This window comes from Lampris incognitus, chromosome 8, assembly GCF_029633865.1.
Source record: "Lampris incognitus isolate fLamInc1 chromosome 8, fLamInc1.hap2, whole genome shotgun sequence".
NCBI classification, from domain to species: domain Eukaryota; kingdom Metazoa; phylum Chordata; class Actinopteri; order Lampriformes; family Lampridae; genus Lampris; species Lampris incognitus.
In genome coordinates, this window is record NC_079218.1 from 7,389,588 (window position 1) to 7,415,958 (window position 26,371).

Genomic DNA, 26,371 nt, shown 5'->3' on the forward strand with positions numbered 1-26,371 from the left:
GGGAGAACACTTGAACTCCACACAGAGGACGACCCGGGATGACCCACCAAGGTTGGACTATCCCGGGGCTCGAACCCAGGACCTTCTTGCTGTGAGGCAACCGTGCTAAGCACTGCGCCACCGTGCCGTGTTCTGCATATGAGTTGATGTAAAAGAGCTAGCCTAACTTATCGGGGGGTTTTTCCAATGGGCTTTAGTCATCCTCATTGCGTTCAGATTCATTCCTGATTTCGTTGTTTAATTCATCCATCCTGTCGGCAACAACTTGTTAGTTTAATGCCCATTCACTCATCCACCCCTTCATTTATTCCCCTGATTCATTCAATCATTCATTAATTTCTTTCACAACTGGTCCACCTGTATCTGTGTATATTTATCCCAGTGGTCAGTAAATATTCCCATCTCGAGCAAGTCGCCCTTGTGTGTATTTTCTTCATCCGAGAGGTGACGTAATCACTATCTTTGTGTTGTGCGTTCCTTTGGAGCAGTGACGGAGATCTCTGAATTGAGAGTTCACAACGTTCACTGATTAATTTGGTTCATCTTATTTTCTTTCCTCCGGAAAGTGGCGCCCCAATTTTCAGCCGAGTGCAGAATGTGAAGTGCAGTGTAGTTACGCTACAGATGAATGACATTTTTAGAGTAGTGGACCTGGCAGTGCTGGCAAGAAGCTTCGTATTTCTCAGGCTGAACAGAGAGAAGAATTCAGTTAGCCCGGACCTTATTTATGACAGCAGTTATTAACCACCAAGTGTGGCTGCGAGTAAATCTCTTGTCACTATGCCTAATTTGTTGTGGACGTCAGAAGTAGACGTCGTGCTGAGACAGTTGTCGTGCTGAGTAATACGCCTTCCTATTAGCCCGAGTCTTGTGATGGAGGAGTGTGAAAACAATTTCCCAGCCAAGGCGTTTGGATGCTGAGGCAGAATCTTCCAGATGACAGGTTGTATAACCTTCAATCAATACACCGGTTCAGCAGGAGGGAGGGCCTGTTTGATGCACACCGTTATGTGCTTGCACAATACACCTCCCGGTTGCCAGTTCAGAGTGAGACCTTACAAGCCTATGGTGTCACTGCAATGGACAGAGAGGAATAAAAATGCGGTGTTAGATTTTATGGATGTCATATTTGCAGTCTCAGCTGAATTGCTGATGAGTGCTAATGAGCAACAAGGTTCAGCATCCGGCACTGACCTTTTCAAAACATGCGGGCTGCCTTTGCTTTGAAAATATGGGGGAAATATTTGTGCCGCCACAGACGGTAACTGTCGTACCAGTACTCTGTGCCTGCAACTGCCTTTTTAAAGGATGCGGCATAACACAAAGCCGTGCGGTTGTTTGCATCCACCTTTATCCTATGCTGTTCCATTAGCATAGGGTAGCCCACTTACTGTAGAAAACAGTTATTACTATAATTTTTTTTGTTGTTATTCAAAATTACTAATTGCAAAATGTAAATTATACTCATCCAAATAAACCACCCTGTTTCTAGCAGAATATATGCATAATAGGAAGCGTCCTCTCACGTCCACACAGTAAGTTAGAGGCACATGGCCAGGAGGGTTTTGGAATTAGAATGATGCTTGAACCTTAACCACATTATTCAAGCTCCAAACTCGATTATATACACCCTTAGTATGATTAAAAAAAAAAAACATCATCCCTGGACATGAGTTCAACATTTCTGGCTTTTTTTAAGGTACAAACTCGCATTTTTTTGCCTCCCGTCATTTGGAAGTTAATCACAGCATCGGCCTCATTGCACCGACTGATGTAATACTGAAGCTCTTGCAGTAATTTATATGCTAACGTGCAGAAACCAGTCAGGGCTTCACATCACTGCCACCTGCAGGTGAGGGATCCTCAAAATCAACAAACAAAGGAATGATCCCCAGCATCAAACTCATTGATATCCCTGTGAAAAGCCTGTCCGATCTAGATATCACTGCTGCGGAGATGGATTGTGCTTCACCACGGAAAGAAGGCGCTAGTCTGATACCGCCGCTGAAATTCATTTCATGCACTGTGCAAGACTAAACATAATCCGTCTGAGACCTTGACACTTATACCGTTTTCCCAGCCGAGAGCCGGACCGTGTCAGGGGCGGCTGCGGACCGTCATCAGTCATTCATGGAGGACACTTTGGGGAACAGCCATTTTATTAATCAAATTTGAACTGTGTGTTAGTTTCTCTTTATTCCAGTGCCACCAGAGTGAACACTCAGGTTAAAAATAAAAAGTGCCATTTTTTTCCCTTTTTTTTGTGTTTTGTTTGTTTGTTTGTTTTTTTTGCTTTGTTTTTCTTTTTTGTTAAAATGTATAATCATAATAAAGACAAGTTAATCATAGAACTAATCATAGAAACTGACATAATGACCTCACAGCATTTTGGATCAAACTCTCCCTCCAGGACTAATTCAAAAACGAAAAAAAAAAACAAAAAACAAATGGGCCAGGGTAGACAGCAACCAAAAAAAAAAACAAAAAACCAAAACCAAACAAAAACATCTTATATCCACATTTTTAGGTATTTCCCATAGACATTAGGTTTGGTTTAACTGGGGGATTTCTGCTGGATTGTCTCACATGGTTTCTGTATTTCCCTGTAGAGGAGCATCACTGCAATGCAGCAACAGTAAATCTACTGAGGAGAGCGAGAGCCGTGGAGACTCTACCTAGTGCACTGAGAATAAGGGGGCTCTATCTGGACACACTGGAGTCGGGGTGTCATGAAGTGCAAAACCATCACTTGTATTTTTTTTCTTACCCGCCCTGTTCTAACTAACATCATTTACCACCCTGGCAAATTAGCAGTGGCAAACTACACCTGAATACACAGCTGGAGAGTGTCCGGCCCTGTAAGTATACTCACAACATAGTTATTTTTCATCAATACAGTACAGTATAGAGCAATAGTTTTTCATATAATTTTTCATATTTTTTTTTCCATCATATTGCACCATCAGAGAATGGGACACAGAGAATGATCAACAGAGACTCCATTTCCTAATCAAAACGAGATATGTGCAAACATGACTAAGGACTTTATTAACCAAATCAATTCTTCCCTGTAATATCCACAAATAAAAGTGATTTCTCTTTTTATATATATATTTATAGTAATAAGAATAATAAATCTTCACATTGGATCATTTCATAGTGTGACAAAATGCTCGGCTGGGTTTTCCAGCCGCGATCGTAAATCCTCAACGTCTTTTAATTGGTCAGTCCCCATGCATCCATAGGAAATAGATTTTTTTTTTCTTCAAAAAAGTAACAATTTGAGAGCAGCTGAAAAGTTTGGACTGGTGTCAATTGCTTTCATTCCAAGATTTCTCCCAAGTTTCATTCAGTGTTTCTGAAGGATAATTCCATTAAAAAAAACCAAAAAAACCAAAACAACAAAATATTCCAAATCATCATCCTCCGTTCCAGAAAACGAGATGTCCGGGTTCTTACGAAATCATTGTAGTAATGGTAATAATTGATCATTTGGTAATCGATAATTAATAATCATTAATAGCTGACAACTAACAATTAATAATCACTAATTAATTATTAAGAATGAACGATAATCGAGAATAAATAAATGCTCCCTCATTACTCAAATTAGTTTGGCAAGCTCCGCCTGGAGTCATTCCCGATGCGTGAATTCGTCTCGAGTGAAAAGGAAAAAAAGAGCTGAAAGAAAGCACTAAAATAAATAAAAGGAGATTAGTAAACGTGACCCCGCTCTCGGAGGAAGGGGACATATATACAGAACTGCGTGGTGAAAGTCAGTTTACTGCACTTGAGTGTTAAGTCCAGTGTTAAGGGTGAGTCCGTAGTCCCGCCATGTGCCCCTGCTGTTATACCAGCGTGTAGGACTTTGCGTAGGGGTTGCTGCTCTGTTTGAGATGACCTCTGGAGTCCAGCAGGGACTCTTGGGAGGTGCTGAGTTTGGCGGCCTGGGCCAGCTCTGAGCCCTCTCTGTGGGGGAGCGTGGCCGCCGAGCCAGGCTGCCACTGGGGCACTGGGTCCCTGCTGGCCTGAGGGGCCTCCGTGGGCGTAGGGGGCGCCATGCGAGAGGGCCGCTTCAGCGAGCGACTCTTCTGGGGCTCCAGACACGCCTGGCCCATGGCCACTCCCTCCGCACTAGCTGTCCCCCTAGACGATCCTGAGCAGGACATGCCTCGGTTCAGTAGAAAGTCCATTCGTAAGTATGGCGGCAGGTGCACCAACTCGCCCCCTGCAGGGTAGAAAAGAGAGTGACAGAATTGTGAGAAGAGGAAATACACGTTGAGAAAAACAGAGTCTCTTTAGTGAAAGCTAATTTCGACTGCAAGGATAACACCGAATGATCATTAAAGGAGTCTCGGGGTCAAACAAGTGCACCCCATTAATAACAAATAGCATACTTTTGAACATTGTATCCACGCTGATTTATATTATAAGTGTTGTTTTGGGGTTTTTTTTGTTTTGTTTACCGTTGTTAGCATTGCAATGCAAAGGTCCTTCGCCCTCCTCACCTTATCTAGGTCGTCCGTCAGGACGCCTCAAAGGGTTTCGGTTGCGCATGTCTGTTTAAAGCATGGGGCAGTTCTATGGTTCTCCGTTAATTGGAGATTTTGTGCCTTTCCATTGTCAAGATGCATTGATCATCTGCAAAGCCACGATGTCCCCCGGTCCATAACATCAGCCTATAGACGAATGCACCTAGGACTACTGCTACCCATAGGAATAGCAGGATTTATTATCGAGGTTTACTCTAGATCCGCCGTGTTCTGCTCTGTTGTCTCCTGACAAGTTAACAGGATTACCATGAGGAGGGTGTGGCTCTTCACCACGCACAGACGGTCATTCATCATGGAGAGGCTATATTTTACGCTTCACATGATGCTGGGGTGTAAGGAGACGAGTCTAGGATGCCATGAAAGGCCATCTAGGAAAGGTACTACTCCTATACTTAACCCCTCAAGTTCCTTCAAGTGTAAAAGTTCAAACAATCTATCGGTCTAAAAGCCCAATACATCTTTCAATATAATTTTTTTTCTGTCAATAGAACAGTTTAAGAATCTTTCAACAGCTTAGAATCCGTAAGATTCCCGGAAAGGTTCATGTAATATGATTAGTTTTAAAAACAGACAGACACCAGAGCCCCATTAAGCAATTGTTTGCGTGTACAAAATAAATCCCTTTGGATTGTAGGAAGGACATATGTGAACATCAAATTTCTCCATTTAAAAGTTCCAGTGATCTGATGGACCAAAATATCATGACCATCCAACCCAAATCTGACTAAAACAATAAACTTCTAAATACAAAACTGACGAGGTCCTGGTACAGACTTTTAGGCTCCAACGTGATGGAATGAACTCTCGGTCTTCAGCTACCGATTCACTTATTTCTTTCAAGAAAAGCCTTGAAACTTAACCTTAACCCTTAAATGGTCTTTAGCAGCATTCTGTCGCTGATATGAACTGGTGCTAGCAGTTATTATTATGCCCTTACTTACTCATACACCATTATTATTGGCATCTACTACAGTGCCTTCTTTCTACCTGCAGTTGATATTTTATGCTCTAATGGTGACAATTTGCTTGTTTTACTGGAGGTGTAAATTTAATTTGCACCATGTCTCTATGATCACTCCTAGTAAAGCACTCGCTCATGAAATGCATTTGATATGACATAGCAATGACATAATTTCTATTTAACAAAGGTAGTTCCACTACTTCTTCATATGAATACTGCTTTTTTTGTAATACTATATGGTATGTATATTACAGTGCAGCACTCTGATACAACATGCCAGTTGGTAACATTCAAATCTATCTGCTAATTGCGTATATGTAGATGTAAGTGTACTTGAAAATAGTATTACATCCGTTAATCTGGGTTAAATCGGTGTTAGGGTTAGAACCACACGAGGGGAAGTAATGTCAGTATCTAGCTGGATATAAAAGGCTTTAGGATTAGGTGTTATCTCCATCATAATGAGACCAGCAATAGAGTGCTAGCATGGCATCGGAGATTAAGCCAAGATGGAGCTGTGGCCTTTGACATCAGGGCCTCACCCGGTCTGTGGGCCTTTGGTACGGCCATGTTCATGACTCGGCTGACGTCCTGAGGCTTGGGCGGGGAGGCAGTGAAGCGGCAGATGCCCGATTCGGATGGTGTGCTGGAGGTCAGGCTGTCGGTGTAGTCGTTGGTGCCAGCAGTCATCTGCTCTGAGGAAGTGTCTGAGATGAAGCATTCGGTGATGGTGAACTTGGCATGGCGTAGCTGCTCCTCCATCTTGGCGTGCTCATAGGCCCTGGCCAGCTCCTCATAGGTTGAAGAGGCGCTTTCTGTTGACACCATACTGCTCCGTGCACGGTCTGGACATGGGATGGGGTTAGCGGAGGGAGTGAGTGTAAAGCAAGAGTTAGCAGCATTATTGTGAGGACTGTGGCTTTGTTAAAAAGCTGTTGCATAGCTGCAGTTTGTTCTGCTGTTAGAGATTAATGGTCGTGTTAAGGCGTTATAGCCGCCGTGATGCCGTTAGTGCCCTGGCTTGCATTTACCTGTGTCCTGAGATGGGCTAACGCTGTAGCTGTCGCTCTCCTTGTCGACAGAGCCTGCGACTCTAGGCGTGGGCAGTCTCCAGTCGGTGCTGAGTGTGTGGGCCGACACCGGTGGATGTGGGCGGTTCAGCGTCCACTGGCTGGCGTAGCGGTTGCGAGCAGCCGGGCCAGCTTTGGCTGTGCGGCGGGCTGTGGGATCTGGAAAGAGGCGGGGAGAATGACAACATGATGTTAGTAGAAGTCACATGCCAAAGACTACAGTATATACCCATGTTAATTCTGTTACTGTGGCGGACACTAGGGGCTATGTCTCTCACCCAGCAGGGCTGTGAGCTGGGGGCGTGGTTTTACGTTCCCGGGCTCTCTGGTGCAAGGTTGTTCCTGTTTCAGTTTGGTTTTGGAGCTGAGGAATAAAGTTCAAACTCGCCGTCGTCTCCTGTGTTTTTCCTCATCCTGCCACATTACTTTATTTTTTTATTTTTTGGATTTTTCACCGTTTTTCTCCCAGTTGTACCTGGCCAATTACCCCACTCTTCTGAGCCGTCCTGGTCGCTGCTCCACCCCCCTCTGCTGATCTGGGAGGGCTGCAGACTACCACATGCCTCCTCCCATACATGTGGAGTCCCCAGCCACTTCTTTTCACCTGACAGTGAGGAGTTTTGCCAGGGGGGCGTAGCACGTGCGGATCACGCCATTCCCCCCAGTTCCCCCTCCCCTCCGAACAGGCGCCCCAACCGACCAGAGGAGGCGCTAGTGCAGCGACCAGGACATATACCCACATCCGGCTTTCCATCCGCAGACACGGCCAATTGTGTCTGTAGGGACAACCGACCAAGCTGGAGGTAACACAGGTATTAGAACTGGCGATCCCCGTGTTGGTAGGCAACGGAATAGACCGCTATGCTACCCAGACGCCCCTATTTAATCTTTTTTTATTATTACTTAAATGGCCAGACTTGAAATTTAAAGTTGTAGAACAAAATTTTTTTTTGTTTTTGTTGTTACAGCAGCTAAAAAGACTGATAACTGATTTACCTCTGATATCTTTGATACATCTGTGATTATAATTATTCGTAATTATTTATTTTTTCCCGTCCTCACCCTTTTCATATTGTTAGGGTGATGCTGTGTTGCATGTTTAGACTTCAGAACCATTGTTTGTGAAAGATACTACGTAAGAAAATGTTGATCACCCAAAACAAACAAAACCAAGGTTTATATTCCATCACACAGGATGTTCTGCAGAGACATAACACACACTGGAGAGTGATTACAAAATCTGTCTGGTATGTAACACCTTCCCATAGCCTACTACCTAAAATCTCACGTGGAAAAAGAAACTAATACACTTAGCTATAGATCTACGATCAAATAAAAAAATAAGTATTCAACAGATTTTGCAAAAACAAGCATATGTACATATTCCAAGTCTACTACTACTACTACTGTTACTGCTACTACTGCCACTACTACATATTACTACTACTACTTTCGGTTAGGGGTCGCCATAGCAGCTCATCCATTTCCAACTCTTCCTGTCCTCTGCATCTTCCTCTGTCACACCAGCCACCCGCATGTCCTCCCTCACCACATCTATAAACCTCCTCTTTGGCCTTCCTCTTCTCTTCCCTGGCAGCTCCATATTCAGCATCCTTCTCCCAATATACCCAGCATCTCTCCTCCACACGTCCAAACCATCTCAATCTTGTCTCTCTTGCTTTGTCTCCAAACCGTCCAACCTGAGCTGTCCCTCTAATATACTCGTTCCTAATCCTGTCCTTCTTCATCACTCCCAATGAAAATCTTATCATCTTCAACTCTGCCACCTCCATCTCCACCTCCTGTCTTTTCATCAGTGCCACTGTCTCCAAACTATATAACAAAGCTGGTTTCACAACCATCTTGTAAACCTTCCCTTTAACTCTTGCTGGTACCCTTCTGTCACAAATCACTCCTGACACTCTTCTCCACCCACTCCACCCTGCCTGCACGCTCTTCTTCACCTCTCTTCCGCCCTCCCCATTACTTTGAAACCCAGCCAACGAGGATGCACAAGCCAGTGCATTCTTAGTGCTGGTCCCAAGCCCGGGTAAATGGGGGGGGGGGGGGGGGTTGCATCAGGAAGGGCATCCATTGTAAAACCTTTGCCAAATCAAACATGTGGATAATGAATCAGATTCTAAGTCTAATAAAGTTTAAAAAAAAAGTGCCCGTACTGGACTTACTGGTTCCTGGTCTGGCATCAGACACATCTACCAGCGGGCCTGTAGCTTGGGAAAGGGACTGGTAGTGGACCGTGTGGGTGACCGTGGATGACTTCTGCTTCTGCGTCTCGCCAAAGTCGTTGTCCGTCAGTAACACTGTGGATCTGTCGTCTGAGAGTAGAGATGACCCAAACACAAAAAGCTTCAGAAGTAAAGTAAGCGAGTACCCAAACTGCAGTTTATTATTTGCATCATGTGGGCCAGTTTGTGTTGCTTGCTGGTGGGAATCTGCACTGTTGCTTACGGAAATGTTGTGGAAACGTTACGAGTCGGGTGTATCAGTATTTGTTGTGTTTTTGAGTACTGAGCAGTATTTAAACATGCTGTTCATATACATATATTGCACAAAATGGCTTTTGTCTTGCCCCCTGCGCATGTCGGTATGGTGCTGTATCTAGCAACCAAGAAAATGGGAAATCATGAAATATTGCTATTGTGCCGTGGTGCTTTGGTTAAAAAAAAACAAGGGATTCTACACGCCGTTTTATTTTTCTAGCACTTTGTGACCTCACAAGGGCGAAGCAGTTTTTCACATGCCCACCCTGAGGTACATATTAAGCATCTTCCTTACCGTGTGGATTTCTAGCATTTTGCAGAACAGGAGATCCTTGGCACTGTTTACCGTATTAGCACCGAGCATATATGCTGTTGCTACTAGATGCAAGGAGGAACACAAACCGCTACACTTATCCTGTTTCCATACGAGTGTTTTATGCAAATTTTGTCATTTTCAATAAAAAAATGCTTGACGGCAATGGACAACATATGAATATAAACATGAATGAAAGCCTCCAAATTTGCATAAAAGCTTTTACGCTCTCTTTAGGTAGCTTGACGTTTTATTCAATAAAAAGAAATGCAATAAATTGCAATTGAAAATGCATTTACCGAATAAAAATGAATGAAATGATGTTGAATAGCGAAGAGAAGTTAATGACACGATCAGCTGTTTGTTAATCTGGACTTCACATGGGGAAGGGCAAATGGGACACACAGGCCCATGGGGGACACAGGCCTGCACCCAGGGTTTTATTTGCTTTAATCAGATCTGCTGGACGCACCTTCATTTGCATGATTGTTATTGCGGCACTCTTGAAATTTATTCAGAAGTTGGAGGAGACGTGACAATTGTCTCCCAGTTTGTGAAGACAAGAGGAATCTATCTACCGTCTGTGTAATGACATCAACAAAACTCTCACGCAGAAAGTCTCTGTCTTCTCAAGTCTCCCACATCCCACTGAATGTCATATGGGTCAGCACATATGTGTTTATAGTAAGTAGTTTTACAATGTGTACCATGTGTGAGTGTAGTATGTAGGTAGATATCCATCCATCCATCCATTATCTAAGCCGCTTATCCCAACTGGGGTCGCGGGGATGCTCGAGCCTATCCCAGCACCCATTGGGCGGCAGGCGGGGAGACGCCGTGGACAGACTGCCAGGCCATCACATTCACACCTAGGGACAATTTAGTATGGCTGATTCATCTGACCTACATGTCCTTGAACTGTGGGAGGAAACCCATGCAGACACGGGGAGAACATGCAAACTCCACACAGAGGACGACCCCCAAGGTTGGACAGCCCCGGGATTCGAACCTAGGAACTTCTCGCTGTGAGGTGTCCGCGATAACCACTGCGCCACCGTGCCGCGCAGTGGTTAGCATTTACTTGACTAACTGGATTATTTGTGTGTGTATATATATATATATATATATATATATATATATATAAGGGAAAAAAGTATGTTAATATACATTTTAATGTACAGGCTGTGGCAACAAACTTCCTCGAGAAGAACAATAAAGAATATCTTAACATGCTCAGGCTGTGTAGGAGGATTTCCTCCCTGAGGACAATAAACTGTAAATACTGCATGTGCTATAGAGACACCCACCAACAGTCTCCATGGTGTCTCTCTCCTCGATGAGGAGCTGAGCTCGAGGGATGTCGATGTGCATTCTCAGGGTCTGTTGCTGCTTATTTATCGGCTCAGCAGGACGTGTGTTTTTACTGGGGAACACAAAAGAGTGAGCTCAGAGCAGCGTTTCATAGAAACCATCTCTACTGACAAACTGCTATTATTTTTATGCCCTGAAGTTGAAAGTGGTTCCTACCTCATAAGCATCTCAGCCAAACTTTTCGCATCTGCAAAAACCAACAGAGGAAAAATGTGGATTTTATTTGCCGTGCTTGTGGGAGATAAGCTGTGTAAATTAGCAACCGTTAGTGCGGTTTCATGTTCATGTCGGCCTTTCTCGTCTCACCTCGGAGCCTCTTGAGCCTCTGCTCCCTCCTCCTCCTCCTCAGCACCAGCAGTCCGATGAAGATGAGCACGATGCCAACCAGCACACAGGAGATGGTTACCATCATCTTGAGACCTTCACCGCCCCCGCTGCTGCCCTCGCTCACGTTGGGTGCCTTCACAAGCGGTGCAATCGTACCTTTGCAGGGGTCAGATAAAGGTCGTGATTAAAGTACGACTGCTTTTATCATGTCAGTATATATATAATATATATATCACGCCTGCCTAGTTAAAACAACTTTATATGGGTTTAAAAACTACAAAATACCAACAACAGTGTGCTGTAAGCAAGCAGCACCAGAAAAAAAAACCACGGGGAGCGTCCGGGTGGCGTAGTGGTCTATTCTATTGCCTACCAACACGGGGATCGCCGGTTCGAATCCCTGTGTTACCTCCGGCTTGGTCGGGCGTGTCTACAGACACAATTGGCCGTGGCTGCGAGTAGGAAGCCGGATGTGGGTATGTGTCCTGGTCGCTGCACTAGCACCTCCTCTGGTCAGTTGGGGCGCCTGTTGGGGGAGGAGGGGGAACTGGGGGAATAACGTGATCCTCCGACGCGCTATGTCCCCCTGGTGAAACCCCTCACTGTCAGGTGAAAAGAAGCGGCTGGCGACTCCACATGTATCTGAGGAGACATGTGGTAGTCTGCAGCCCTCCCTGGATCAGCAGAGAGGCGACCAGGACGGCTCGGAAGAGTGGGTTAATTGGCCGGGTACAACTGGGGAAACCCCCCCCCCCCCACAAATAACTGGTGTCATGTTTGAACGTTAAGCACTGAAAAAGATGGCCGCCAACTGCTAAAGCTAAACCAGTGTCTCGCAGCTTACAGCCTCCAGCTTTCCTCTAGCAGTGGTACACAATTTGGCACCACAGGCCGATGTACATATCTGACGTAAACGCTTGGCCTTTTGCCAAACTGGCAGTGATGCCGGGTTGCCATTCTGCCAAAAGCGCCACTTGAAATAGAACGAACTCATCCTTCATGACCAAATGTTCACTCTTATTTTACTATTTGACATCTCCTGGAAGGGAGGCGGGAATTTAGGAGTCAGGGTTCGGAGATGTCAAAATACAAGTTAAGAGAAAAGCCTCCGAGTTCCCTGAATGCGAAGGAGATCACAACATTACGTCACTTTTTAAGACAAACAAAAAATAGATATAAGCCACAGTCCCTGCAGTCAACGTGGAATTAATATTTTCGGTGTCCCAGTTTGCAAAGGCTATTTCCACCAGTGAAAAGTGGGATTTAAAACAACTTGCGTTCACCCATATTGTCAACCTTAAACTAAAACCTTAGAAAACTGCAGTTATTGAAAAGGTAGGCACACATTCTCCATGGAGACTTACATCATCTGGCAAGGTCTGAGATTACACAACTTCTGGGCTAACCCGTGAACCCTACCGGGACTTGACTTGTGTAACAGCGTGGGTTTTGGCTGGATGGAATAGGTATTTCAAAAACGCTTTCATTGACAGAGAATGCTGATAGAAAAATTGGGTAACACTTCACACTGAGACACTTTATTGAGGTTTAATATGTGATTAATTATTTTATCCATGGTTATTAACACTTACTACTACTACTACTTTCGGCTGCGGATCTTTGTCGTGGCTCCAAAACGGTGGTCCTAGGTCGCACTGTGAGACGGGTTCAAAGACGGCCGTTATTACGGCCTTGCGATCGAAGATAAGCCGGGACAAAAGTCTGACAGTGTCAGAAATGTAGGATGACCATCTCACAATGTGACTGCTGCCACAACCTACGTCTACTAACCAATAGAAATGCAGCACGAAATGACGCACTGATCAACGCCACGCAGAATCTTTGCTGCGCTAAACACAAAACAAACAGACTGGTAGCATCTGTGACCCCAGTGCAATGGATTCAACAAAACGAGCTGCGGCAACTATTGAAAGGACTCGATTCCTGCTTGGCGTCATGTTGCTCTACCAGCGGCGCAGACTGATGACGCGAGCTGATGCGGCATGCATGCTGATGACGTTTTTATGGACTTGCATCGTAGCCAGGTTTATTGGATCCATATCGCACAGTGTGGCTTGCAGTAAACTTATAGGATTGCTTAAATCGCACAGCGGATCATCTCTTCCTGTCCTCTGCATCTTCCTCTGTCACACCAGCCACCTGCATGTCCTCCCTCACCACATCCATAAACCTCCTCTTTGGCCTTCCTCTTTTCCTCTTGCCTGGCAGCTCCATATTCAGCATCCTTCTCCCAATATACCCAGCATCTCTCCTCCACACATGTCCAAACCACCTCAAGCTCGCCTCTTGCTTTGGTTGATAAATTAATGATTGTTCAGATGGAGAACGATAGCCGAGAACTACCGGAGTGTGTAAAGGAGAATCACAAAGCAGCCTGCACAAGCCTCGGGTGGAACTTTTTCCCTCCCAATTCGACTCTTTATCCCTCTCATCCTCCCCTCAGATAGATTTTACTTAGGCTTTAAAGTGTTAGCAAGAGAAAGCTTTGGTTATTAACACTTACTAATTGTTACAAATCAATAATGAAATGAAGTAAGCTGAGACAATATGGTGGTAGAAAGACTTTTTGGGTTGCCAGGTTGGGTTAACATTAGAGCCTCCATAGTCACTCTCTTGGTCAAAGATAGCTGAACCCTACAGTGGCCTCGATAACCACTGACTAAGCTTAACCCCGAATTTATCCACTAACTAAACTTAACCTTAAATTTACCCTGAACCCTACTGAACCATTGTATCTGTAGCTAGGTTAGCATGCTACTGCATACTTTTGCATATGCTTTGCCTACATTTCAAGACATGTTAATTGTATGCTGCTTGCTGAAAATGTGAATTGGCAGGGCATCCAGGTATTGTGGCAGTCTATTCCGTTGCCTACCAACAAAGGGATCGCAAGTTCGAATCCTCATGTTACCTCCGGCTTGGTCAGGCGTCCCTACAGACACAATTGGCTGTGTCTGCGGGTGGGAAGCCGGATGTGGATATGTGTCCTGGTTGCTGCACTAGTGCCTCCTCTGGTCAGACGGGGCGCCTGTTCGGGGTGGAGGGGGAACTGGGGGGAATAGCGTGATCCCCCCACATGCTACGTCCCCCCGGTGAAACTCCTCACTGTCAGGTGAAAAGAAGCGGCTGGCGACTCCACATGTATGGGAGGAGGCATGTGGTAGTCTGCAGCCCTCCCTGGATCAGCAGAGGGGGTGGAGCAGTGACCGGGACGGCTCAGAAGAGTGGGGTAATTGGCCGGATACAATTGGGGTGAAAAGGGGAGGAAAAAAGAAAAGTGAATTGGCAGTCCTTGCTGGACATGTGGTTTCTAAGGAGACTCTCTTGTACTGATAAAATGTGGGCTCCCAACCTGGCAACCCAAAAAGTCTTTTTATCAATGCGTTGCAACATCTTAACCCTAACCCTTAACACATGAGTGTAAATCCATTACTAGAGTAAATAGTTACCCCTTATATACCCTTTATAATATAGTCTTATTGAACGGTGGAACCAAAAAGTGTGTATTTGTCTGTTACTGAAGTTTGTGGACAACTCACTGCCATCGTAGCTGAGGGTTGCGAACTTGACTCTCTTCTCAGCATAGCCGGCACTGTTGTAGACTTTCATTTGCAGCTCGTACCAGGTGGCCTCCTGCAGGTCGTACAGAATATAGCTCTTGGTAAGGGAGGTCCTTTGGGCCGTGGTCCACGTGGGCGAGTCGACGGGGCGATACTCCAGGGTGAAAGAGGTGATCGGACAGCCGCCGTTGTTCCAGCCAATCAGATTGAGCTTCACGCGAGTGGCATTTATACTGGTGAAGAGCTCTTGTTCCTTGGCGTACTGAGGCTCTGCAAGTCAAAGAGACACAAAGCTTAACTGTGTGGATCTGTGAGCTGTTAGGAACTGAGAGAACTTGCAAAACCACTGTCAGATGCCAATATGAAAAATATAAAATAGCATGTTATCTGCTGATTAAGTTCAAGTTAAAACATGCAATTTCTCATATTCCAAATATACAATACAAAAATGTTAACGTTCAACAGCTTTAGCATAAAGACACAAAGTTGTGTTGAGCACAGTTCAAAACTGAAGGCCTCGAAAGCCTTTGGCTAAAATAATGTCAGTGTAAAGTGCTTGTGGTAAACTCATTTGTTCTCACCTTTCCCGTGGGTTTTTGCCTCGATGATCTCACTAATGCGTCCTGGCCCCACTGCATTTTGGGCAGTGAGGGTGAACTTGTACCACGTGCCACACTTGAGGTTCTCCAGACGATAGGAGCGCTCACTGGGACTGATGGCGAAGTTGCCCCATTGCTCGCTGTTATCCTCAGAGTACTGCAGGATGTATCCTGGACAGCAGACAACACAGTTGGACAGACGAGACATCAGAAACAGAGATGACAGTTTTTTTAAGGGCTGGCAATTTTACTCAGAAAAGGTACACACGAGCAGAATCAACCCATTTTAACAAAGACGACGTTTGATAAAACCTCACTGGATCAGTTTATTGAATTATTCAGACCTTCAAACGGCGTATGGTGCCCCGTTTTTAGTCTTGGTCCATATCTGTGTGCCCATGTGCCACTGAACCTGATGTACATATGGTTATAGTATGCAGTTATGCCCATGTACCCATGTGTGTGAGTGTATGGATATGTTTTTTTTCCCCCTCCCCAATTGTACTTGGCCAATTACCCCATTTTCCGAGCCGTCCCGGTCGCTGCGCCGCCCCCTCTGCTGATCCGGGGAGGGCTGCAGACTATGTCTCCTCTGATACATGTGGAATCGCCAGCCGCTTCTTTTCACCTGACAGTGAGGAGTTTCACCAGGGGGACGTAGCATGTGGGAGGATCACGCTATTCCCCCTGGTCCCCCTACCCCTTGAACAGGCGCCCTGACCGACCAGAGGAGGCGATAGTGCAGCGACCAGGACACATGCCCACATCTGGCTTCCCTCCCGCAGACATGGCCAATTATGTCTGTAGGGATGCCTGACCAGGCTGGAGGTAACACAGGGATTTGAGCTAAAGATCTCTGTGTTTGTAGGCAACGGAATAGACCGCTACGCTACCCGGACGCCTGGTTGTGCATTTCTGACCTCGGATGGAGCTTCCTCCGTTGTCTCCAGGGATCCAGGACAGGGTTATGGATGTGGTGGTGGTTTTGGTCACCGTGAGTCGAGGCTGGTCCGGAGGAACTAGAGGAGGGATGGACAGAGACAGAGAGCTCTCATAAGCCAGCCAGATTTGGGATAGGATAGGAATAATAATTTGGGATAATAATACTTTGGGATAGGATAGGATACAAAACGTCTGATAAATGGAAGGACGGCTTGCACTCAGCCTCACGTACCTTGAACTTGCAGGTTGAGGACAATCTTGTCAGGCCCAAAGTTGTTACTGGCTACGCACGTGTAGTTCCCAGAATCCTCTGCTTTCACTGTGCGGATGACAAGACTTCCGTTGCCGTGGACACTACGTCTGCTGTCAACCACAACAGGCGCTGGTGTGCCATTGCTGGAACGTAAATGTGTTTGATTTGATTTTGATTTGAGATACTTTATTAATCCCCGTGGGGAAATTCTTCTCTGCATTTAAGCCATCCTAGCTGTGTAGCCAGGAGCAGTGGGCAGCCGCCGTGCAGCACCCGGGGACCAACTCCAGTTCTTTTCCCATTGCCTTGCTCAGGGGCACAGACAGGAGTATAAACCCTAACATGCATGCCTTTTTGATGGTGGGGGAAACCGGAGCACCCGGAGAAAACCCACTGCAGACACAGACAGAACATGCAAACGCCACACAGAGGACGACCTGGGATGACCCCTGAGGTCGGACAACCTCGGGGTTCGAACCCAGCACCTTCTTGCTGTGAGGCGACAGCGCTAACCACTGGGCCACCGTGCCGCCCTTCTTGGGTCAGGTTTGTTTCAGTGGGGCGATAGATATGTTTCATTTGTCGTGTTTCTGGCCAGCTTTTGAGTAAATGTTAATTAAAATTTTCAAAAGAAGTATCGGTGCATTCCCATCAGATAAATGAACCCCAAAACCCTCACCCTAGCTCTATGTGTCCTACGTCATACGTCCACAGGCATGAGAAAGAGGGCTGGGTGTAGATGAAGAAACAGCCGATCGTGCGATTAGATTCCATTTAGGTTCTATTTGCGTTGCATTTTCTTTTATCCGGCCAATGTGTTTCCACTGCAGTTCATCACATTTTTTTTTTTACTGGAGAAAGTTTCTCTAACTCAAGCAAGCGTGCAAACTTTTATGCAAATTTTGGTAATGTCATCTGATGTTTGCTCAGACAGCTACAGCGGGTCCAGAGCCTTCCAAGCTAGCAGGAAAAAAGACAAAATGTCAAATCCCTGCTATTCCAAAATCTCTTCACGGCCCTCCAACTAGTGCCAGAATTGATTTCAAGATCCTTTTACTGATTTATGAGTCTTTAAACTGTATTAATGATATGCTGTATAAATATGCTCCTGGTAGAGCCTTCACATCCACAGCCGCTTTTCTAACTAGTCCCAGAACACAAACTTGTGACTCCTGGTGAAGCGTACGGTCTTAAACTGTGAAACAGTCTCTCACAGAACTCAGAGTAACTGCTTCAATGACAACTTTTAAGCATTCACATCTTTTTAATTGTGTTTTTATGTTGGGTGACCCCCCCCGCCCCCCATCTACTGTCTCAATAGCAGCTAATCTGCTGCTAATTAATGACAGGTTCTGTCCCATCATTGTATTTCATTACGCTTTTGTATTTTCTTCACTCTATTTTATTATGGTTTAAATGTTTGTTTATTTATTTATTTTCTATTTTGCATTTATTATCCGTTTGTCTCTTTTATAATGACCAACATTTCATTTGTGCACCTTGATGTAGTGTAAAGTGTACTGCACTGCATTCCATCCATTATCCAAACCACTTATCCTGCTCTCAGGGTCGCGGGGATGCTGGAGCCTATCCCAGCAGTCATTGGGCGGCAGGCAGGGAGACACCCTGGACAGGCCGCCAGACCATCACAGGGCACACACACTCACACATTCACACCTAGGGACAATTTAGTACGGCTGATTCACCTGACCTACATGTCTTTGGACTGTGGGAGGAAACCGGAGCACCCGGAGGAAACCCACACAGGCACGGGACGACCCCGAAGGTTGGACTATCCCGGGGCTCAAACCCAAGACCTTGTTGCTATGAGGCGACCGCGCTAACCACTGCGCCACGGTACCACCCCTGCATCGCATTCTGATATACAAAATGCACTATATCACCAGTTTTGATTGGTTGATTGATTCTGCACTCACTTCTCCTTCAGCCACTTGATGGTAGGGGCTGGGTCACCCACCGCCTTGCAAGGCAGCACAATGTCCTTCATCCACGGGGTGGTTACAGTCCTGTTGAAGGTCAGGATACGAGCCGGGGCTGCAACAACACAATAAGAAAAAAACGACATCACCCCACAGTACATACCGATGAGTATGGTACAGTACCTTTGCCTGAGCGAAGACGGATGTAATGGATTAATGGCAGTTAATTGGAAATACTCAAGCTGTCTAGCTGATTTTCATTAGATTTACATCAAGCTTGACAAAATCAAATATCACAGTATAGTTGTCTACTGATAACGTGACTGTATTTTGTGGACGATATTTACACACAAGGGAATGCTGGGAAATGATCATTAGTAATGGGGATATGATGGCCGAGCAGGTACAGGCATTCATTGTTCATTTCATTCAACTAAAACCAGTTGAATAAGGGGGGCATCCGGGTGGCGTAGCGGTCTATTCTGTTGCCTACCAACACGGGGATCAGCGGTTCGAATCTCCGTGTAACCGCCGGCTCGGTTGGGCATCCCTACAGTGGGTGAGAAGCCGGATGTGGGTATGTGTCCTGGTCGCTGCACTAGCGCCTCCTATTGTCGGCCGGGGCGCCTGTTCAGGGGGGAGGGGGAACTGGGGGGGAATAGTGTGATCCTCCCACGCGCCACGTCCCCCTGGCGAAACTCCACACTGTCAGGTGAAAAGAAGCGGCTGGTGACTCCACATGTATCGGAGGAGGCATGTGGTAGTCTGCTGCCCTCCCTGGATCGGCAGAGGAGGTGGAGCAGCAACCAGGATGGCTCGGAAGAGTGGGGTCATTGGCCAGATACAATTGGGGAGAAAAAGGGGGGAAATTCCAAAAAAGAAAAAAAAAGCAGTCGAATAAGTTCAGAAAGTTTTATCACTTTACTGTAATGCGGTCTTTAAAGACCAGGAAATGACATCATTTAGGTTATATCACCATGTTGCGATAGCCAGAATGTCAGATGATGTTTCGTCTCATATCATGATATTGATATCATATCATGATATTGATATGATATCAATATATTGATATTATATCAAAGTATTGTCCAGCTCCTCATCTACTTTCTGCAGTCTGCAGGCTGGCTGAGATGTCAGTGGGCTCGGCTGGAGGCTGCAGTGCGATGGGACGGCTTCCCTCATTCGAGCTGTGGTGCAACGAGGACGGGGCATTCATCACCGACACCTCGGACAGGATGCGGACGTCCTGATAGGAGGTGTGGGTCCCGACTCCAGACACCGCAAGGTCTATCACCGCGAACAATCAGCTTATCTGCTCTCGACAAGCATGCAAAGTGCTGACAGGGCCAAACGGCAGGCAATTTACATCCAGTCGATGCTGCCTGTATTCTCGTCGACGGGATACTGGGAATGAACTGCCGTTTCACCCCCAAATAGGGGGAGGGGGGGTGTCAGCTGAGGCAGACGATAGAGGATCTTGTGTGAATTACAGCCTTTTGCGATGGAGTGATATTACGGGGATGACTTGGGTGCTGTATCTAAGACCAAAACACATTTTGGAACGTGTGGTAAACACAAATCAGTTGTATGGCACTGGATGTGGGAGGGGTACAGTAATTCTTTTTTTTTTTTTAAACGGGATTAAACCCCTGTTGAAGCTGAAGCTGAGCGAGCAAAGTTTCTCGTTTTACTGTCGTTTAGAAGAGGAAGAAAAGGAAAAGTCTTGTGTGTTTTCAAACACGTGTTAAACAGATATCATGGAGTCTTGATTCATACATGATGTATTCCAGAATAACAAGTGTGGCCTAACCTCCCCAATTGGACTTTGCTAATCACCCCACTCTTCCGAGCCGTCCCGGTTGCTGCTCCACCCCCTCTGCCGATCAGCGGGGGGGGGGGGGGGGGGGGGGCTGCAGACTACCACATGCCTCCTCCCATACATGTGGAGTCGCCGGCCACTTCTTTTCACCTGACAGTGAGGAGTTTCATCAGGGGGCCGACCAGAGGAGGCGCTACTGCAGCAACCAGTACACACACCCACATCCAGCTTCCCACCCGCAGACACGGCCAATTGTATCTAGGGACGCCCGACCAACCTGGAGGTAACATGGGGATTCAAACCGACGGCCCCTGTGTTGGTAGGCAACAGAAATAAAGTTGCATAAATGAAGACTTTTAAGGACTCCTCTCGAGACGGATCTTAGTGTAGATCCATTGGCTTGTTGAACGCGTATCCAGATATGAATCGAATCGGGTGACGTGCACACCTCCAGCAGTTAGACTACAGGAGACTGTCTGATTTTCCACAACCCATCTGTCAGTCATACAGTGTGCAGCGTAACACAACTGATTCAGCCGCCAGTCCGGCGATGACGAGTAAAGTCCATGATCAGAGAGCCGGTCTCACCTTCTGCCATGGGTTTGACGGTGATAATCTCACTGGCGTTTCCTCGCCCCGCTGCGGTGACGGCCACCACCCAGATGCTGTACTGACGGTTTCTGCTGAGGTTGGGGATGCGGTAGAAGAAGACATCTGGAGCGGCCTCAAACTCACTGCTCACCTGAGAGAGAGAGGGAGAGAGAGAGCAGAAGAGGAAATTAAGGCTGTTTGCTTTGGCTGTGGTAACTCCTATTTGTTTTTTCATCTTTCGATTAAATTCTGCCAAATTTTCATGTCCCAAGAAACAACACGGGTCGGCTCAACACAGGCTCTCTGGGTGCAGAGGAATTTGGGTACCTCCAATATTCCCCCCCACCTCCTCCACCACCAAAAAAATGAAATAAAATAGAAAATAAATGTGCTTAGCCGACTCAAAAAGACACCGCCGAGGAGCCAAATATCTGTTAAGAACCGGAGTGAGATTGGTTGTGTTCCAGCCGTTAGATAAGATAAACCGACACTTGATGTGTGACTTTCACTTTAACAAACACCATCGATGACCTTTTTTTTTCTGCACCCCCCCCCCCTTTTCTACCCAAACTTGGCCAATTACCCCACTGTCCCGAGCCGTCCCAGTCGCTGCTCCACCCCCTCTGCTGATCCGGGGAGGGCTGCAGACTACCACATGCCTCCTCTCATACATGTGGAGTCGCCAGCCACTTCTTTTCACCTGACAGTGAGCAGTTTCACCAGGGGGATGTAGCGTGTGGGAGGATCATGCTATCCCCCCCCCCCCCAGTTCCCCCTCCCCCTCGAACAGGTGCCCCGACCGACCAGAGGAGGCGCTAGTGCAGCGGCCAGGACACATACCCACATCCGGCCTCTCACCCACAGACACGGCCAGTTGTGTCTGTAGGGACGCCCGACCCCGCCGGAGGTAACACGGGGATTCGAACCAGCGATCCCGTGTGTGTAGGCAACGGAATAGACCGCTACGCTACGCGGACGCCCTGAATAACAAGAATCTAATGTGTTATCCACAAACTAGCCACAGAACATCGATCCTCCATATTTCCCACATAGACTGGTGTGAAAATGTCATGTAAAGTTTCTGAATGTGAACGTTCTGGATTGACTGAAGTGAAGCCGGTTCGAGCCAGCTGTCTCCCTGTCCCAAGTTGATTTCATTCTGCCAAGGGTCTTACTGTGGGATGAGGGTTGGAGCAGAAGACCGTGTACTTCCTGATGATGCCGTTCACTTTGAGAGGAGGGAGCCAGGAAACAAACACCACCGAGTTAGACGCAGCCGCCGCCTTCACACCGGCCGGAGGCCCGGGGACTGTCGAGGAGAGGAAGTACAGTTGATACACTCCCTAAATTACGCTTTTACAACCACCAACTACTGTTCTGCACTGCATTTAACAAAACACACATGCAAATACATTTTAAAAAACTCTCAAACCGCTTTCACACACATGCAACCGGAACCATAAATATTCAGGCAATCTTCCGTATGAATGAAAAACGAATGAAAGCCACTTTATTCATCGTTGTCTTCTTGTATTCCTTCTTTTTTTTTTGAGTTTGAGATGCTTTATTAATCCCCATGGGGGAATTATGCTCTGCATTTACCCCATCCTAGCTGTGTAGCTAGGAGCAGTGGGCAGCCGCCGTGCAGCACCTGGGGACCAACTCCAGTTCGTCTTGCCATTGCCTTGCTCAGGGGCACAGACAGGAGTACTAACCCTAACACACGTGTCTTTTTGATGGTGGGAGGAAACTGGAGCACCCGGAGAAAACCCACCGCAGACACGGGGGAGAACATACAAACTACACAGAAAGGACCTGGGGTTCAAACCCAGGACCTTCTTGCTGTGAGGCAACAGTGCTAACCACTGGGCCACTGTGCCGCCCAACTTCATATCAGGGTGAACCGGATATGGCCTAAGTCCATATTTTGCAAAAGTTGTACTTTCAATTTGCCAGTACATCTTTTCAAGGCCTGTTAACTTTTCAGGAAATGTTCCAGGCTGATGACAGTCTGCACAGTAGCACGCACAGGGATTCGCAAGTCTTATTTCACGGCCATGTTGAATACTCGATTTTGATTGGTCAATTTAGCCAGTGGCCACTCTTTCAGGGATGAGGATGTGCACATGCTTGATAGGGAGGAATGATGGCTTGAACGGGGAGTCAAAGAGGCCATCTATGTTAAAGAGGGAACGACCATCCCTGAACCAAGGGGGGGGGGGGCCTAATGCCCCTTTTCCACTACATGGCACCGGCTCAACTCAACTCACAGAGTGTTGTTTTCCATCACCGTAACAGTACCCCCTCAGTGTAGCTGGTCTGCGTGGATTTTGGTACCCCCTCCAGTTTTTTTTTGGAACCTCAACAAAGGTGGTACCAGAAAAGTGGTAACAGTCACCAAAATGCCGGTACTTTTCCAATAATGAAAAATTAAAAAGTCGAGTCGAGTTGAGCTGGTACCATGTAGTGGAAAAGGGGCAAAAGAGGCCATCAATGTGAAGAGGGAACGACCATCCCTGAACGGGGGCGGGGCTAAGAGTACGCCTGTCACCATCTTACAATGTTGTTGTGAATGCAACCATCCCCCAACCCTCTGTGAATAGTGCACATGGCCACTGAAACTCTAGTTAATGGTCACGCCCATATTTGCATATGAAACTGGTCGTTATCTCTTCTTAGGTCTGGATACCTGCAGTCACTGTATTGTTTATAAAGGTGGGGGTACCTGCAGTCACTGTATTGTTCATAAAGGTGGGGGTACCTGCAGTCACTGTATTGTTTATAAGGGTGGGGATACTTGCAGTCACTGTATTGTTTATAAAGGTGGGGGTACCTGTAGTCACTATATTGTTTATAAGGGTGGGGATACCTGCAGTCACTGTATTGTTTATAAGGGTGGGGATACCTGCAGTCAGCTGAGACTGAAGAGGTCACTTAGATGTGCAATGAACATATCTGTCAATACACCTTGTGTCCAGATGAACTGATTCAACCTTCTCTGACTCAGCAAGCTAAGTACAGAGAAAGAAGACCGATCAATACCTTACTTGCGACACCTAGCGTCAAAAAGACATTACGACCTTTAACCTTCCAGCCTGTTAACAGACAACTTTGTTGACTTCTTTCGTAAGAGGGGTGAACCACGATGGGATCGTCTGGAAAATTAGACGGAGAGCGCTACTTTCAGTCCTGGACGGTTCAGTTAGAGTCGCCATAGTCAACACTAGAGTAAAGACGTCTTATACTAGCGGGGTGTAATGAGGCAGAAGGCCCCGTCGTGTCACGTGTTAGTAAACTTACAGATATTTCTAGTTGTACGTGTGAATGGGGGAACCCACAATGTGTTTTTCGTGCGATACATATTTCTTCAAATACTGGAAAATGTTCCCACAGCGTGCAACACTGCAGCTCTTCTAATCTGCCAGACTGAGGGCCCGGCCCTTCTTAGGTCTGGTTTTACCCTTGAGGTGCGCCCACTGCTGCGACGTATTCCCGATGTAGCAGAACTAACATTTAATGTATAGAGAGAGAGAGAAACAGACCCGTTTCCCCCGGGCTACACAACAGACAGACACACAAAGCGAGTCATGTGTGCGTTTCACTCTGTGTCCCCCAGTGAGCATCTGCCTGTATGATGGAGCTGTATAACAAGAATCACACGCTTGTCACTGAAGTCATTTGGGATTTGTGTGTTTGTATTTTTTTGACTTTGAGAGTCTGTCTTCTACATTGTCTTACCGTCCTCCTTGGTGCGTGTGTAGATCTGTTCGCTGCGGACGCCATCGCCGGCTCTGGTGAAGGCCAACACTTGGATGCTGTAGTTGGTGTACTTCTCGAGTCCGTCCAGCTCCAGAGACGGTTTGGACGTTGTCACATTCCTGATCTCTCCGAGCTCTGATGGACGGAGAGCGAGAGAAAGTTGGGTGAAGGGAAAACTCGAGAGCTCAGTTTGGGCTCTCTTTCATCAGTCCACCTTTCACAAGTAAGCCAGCCATTAGCCGGAGCTGCTTTACATATCCATCCATCCATCCATTATTCGAACCGCTTATCCGGCTCTTAGGGTCGCGGGGATGCTGGAGCCTATCCCAGCAGTCATTGGGCGGCAGGCGGGGAGACACCCTGGACAGGCCGCCAGGCCATCACAGGGTCAACAAATACACACACACACACACACATACCTAGGGGCAATTTAGTACAGCCGAGTCACCTGACCTACATGTCTTTGGACTGTGGGAGGAAACCGGAGCACCTGGAGGAAACCCACACAGACACAGGCAGAACATGCAAACTCCACACAGAGGACGACCCCCAAGGTTGGACTACCCTGGGGTTCGAACCCAGGACCTTCTTGCTGTGATGTGACTGCGCTAACCACTGCGCCGCCGTGCCGCCTGCTTTACACATGTGACTGATATATCGTAGACACGGCTCAAGGAGGCTTCACAGCCGGAGAAGCAACATCACATTCAATCACCACCTTATCCGAGGTCCGCTGTAGTCCTTGACCAGCATTGTATTGTTATTGAACATTATAACGTACATCATACTGAACATTATAACGTACATCATATTGAACATTATAACATACATCATATAGCCTGTACCAGTCCATTCCTGTTAATGATAGAAGGATCAGAATTTGAGTCAGGATCTTTTTTCTTTTGCCAGTAATGTTTTTACACACCAGAAATTTGACTTGATGGGTTGTTCAAATGGGCCACTTATGCATGCACTCATACACACTGCATATTAATTGAGTATAATTAGATATCCAAAATAATGTTAGGTATAATCCTAAAATAAATTCAAGGTTAAACATTTAGATTTTATAAAAACAGAAAATGGTGAATACGGATCCATGCAAGGACTAACTGACCTCGACAACAACGGTGTGACACAACTTATATATATATATATATATGTGTGTGTGTATGTATATATATGTATATATATATATATATATATATACTCGAAGGTGACGCCTCATTTATTGCACCACCGTTGATTTTTAGACGGGCTCTTATCGCCCCCTGCCGGTCATCTTACTGAAATGACATCTATTTTCTAGCAGCTGTGACATTTGCAGAAGCATATTACAGCATACTGTGTTGGAAATCTGGGTTGGAATTGTAAACGTATAAATCTATAATTATGCATTTCCTATGTAAATGATCTGCATTATACGGCAGGTTAAGTCTACGCACACATTAGCCATTTTAATTGCAATTTCTAACACCTAAAATTCAACCTTCGCACACTTTTCATTCATTTTTGCCCTTCTGTTGTGTTTCCAGTGAATGTACAGTGTGTGTAACTGTAAGATCTGCAGGTCTGTCTGTGCCGTCGACTGTTACCATGCAAACTAGTTCTATCTGTCAAGTCCTGAGCAGTCATGTTCCGTCGGTAGGGCAATGTGATGTGACATTCTGAGGGTCAAAGGTAACCGTGTTGTCACAACCCATCCCCCTGACACGATTTCGGTGTGTGACAATGGTACGCCACGTTGTCTGGCTTCTGCATGACTATCCAGCACCGCTGACCCACAATGGA

At 46.3% G+C, this 26,371-nt stretch overlaps 1 protein-coding gene across 1 annotated transcript in view; it reads right to left on the minus strand.

The window, feature by feature from the left end:
* Positions 1 to 3,848: 3,848 nt before the first annotated feature.
* dscama (Down syndrome cell adhesion molecule a) overlaps positions 3,849 to 26,371 on the minus strand; it is a 133,132-nt gene continuing 110,609 nt past the window's right edge. Inside the window, exons 19-33 of the mRNA XM_056285201.1 lie at positions 24,560 to 24,715; positions 21,997 to 22,130; positions 20,819 to 20,972; positions 18,409 to 18,526; positions 16,451 to 16,614; positions 16,197 to 16,295; positions 15,259 to 15,447; positions 14,657 to 14,947; positions 11,076 to 11,252; positions 10,926 to 10,956; positions 10,706 to 10,821; positions 8,771 to 8,920; positions 6,546 to 6,743; positions 6,057 to 6,359; positions 3,849 to 4,228 (exon numbers count right to left, since the gene is read on the minus strand). Coding sequence (XP_056141176.1) covers positions 3,849 to 4,228; positions 6,057 to 6,359; positions 6,546 to 6,743; positions 8,771 to 8,920; positions 10,706 to 10,821; positions 10,926 to 10,956; positions 11,076 to 11,252; positions 14,657 to 14,947; positions 15,259 to 15,447; positions 16,197 to 16,295; positions 16,451 to 16,614; positions 18,409 to 18,526; positions 20,819 to 20,972; positions 21,997 to 22,130; positions 24,560 to 24,715 — 2,660 coding nt within the window. The remainder of the gene's footprint in view (positions 4,229 to 6,056; positions 6,360 to 6,545; positions 6,744 to 8,770; positions 8,921 to 10,705; positions 10,822 to 10,925; positions 10,957 to 11,075; positions 11,253 to 14,656; positions 14,948 to 15,258; positions 15,448 to 16,196; positions 16,296 to 16,450; positions 16,615 to 18,408; positions 18,527 to 20,818; positions 20,973 to 21,996; positions 22,131 to 24,559; positions 24,716 to 26,371) is intronic.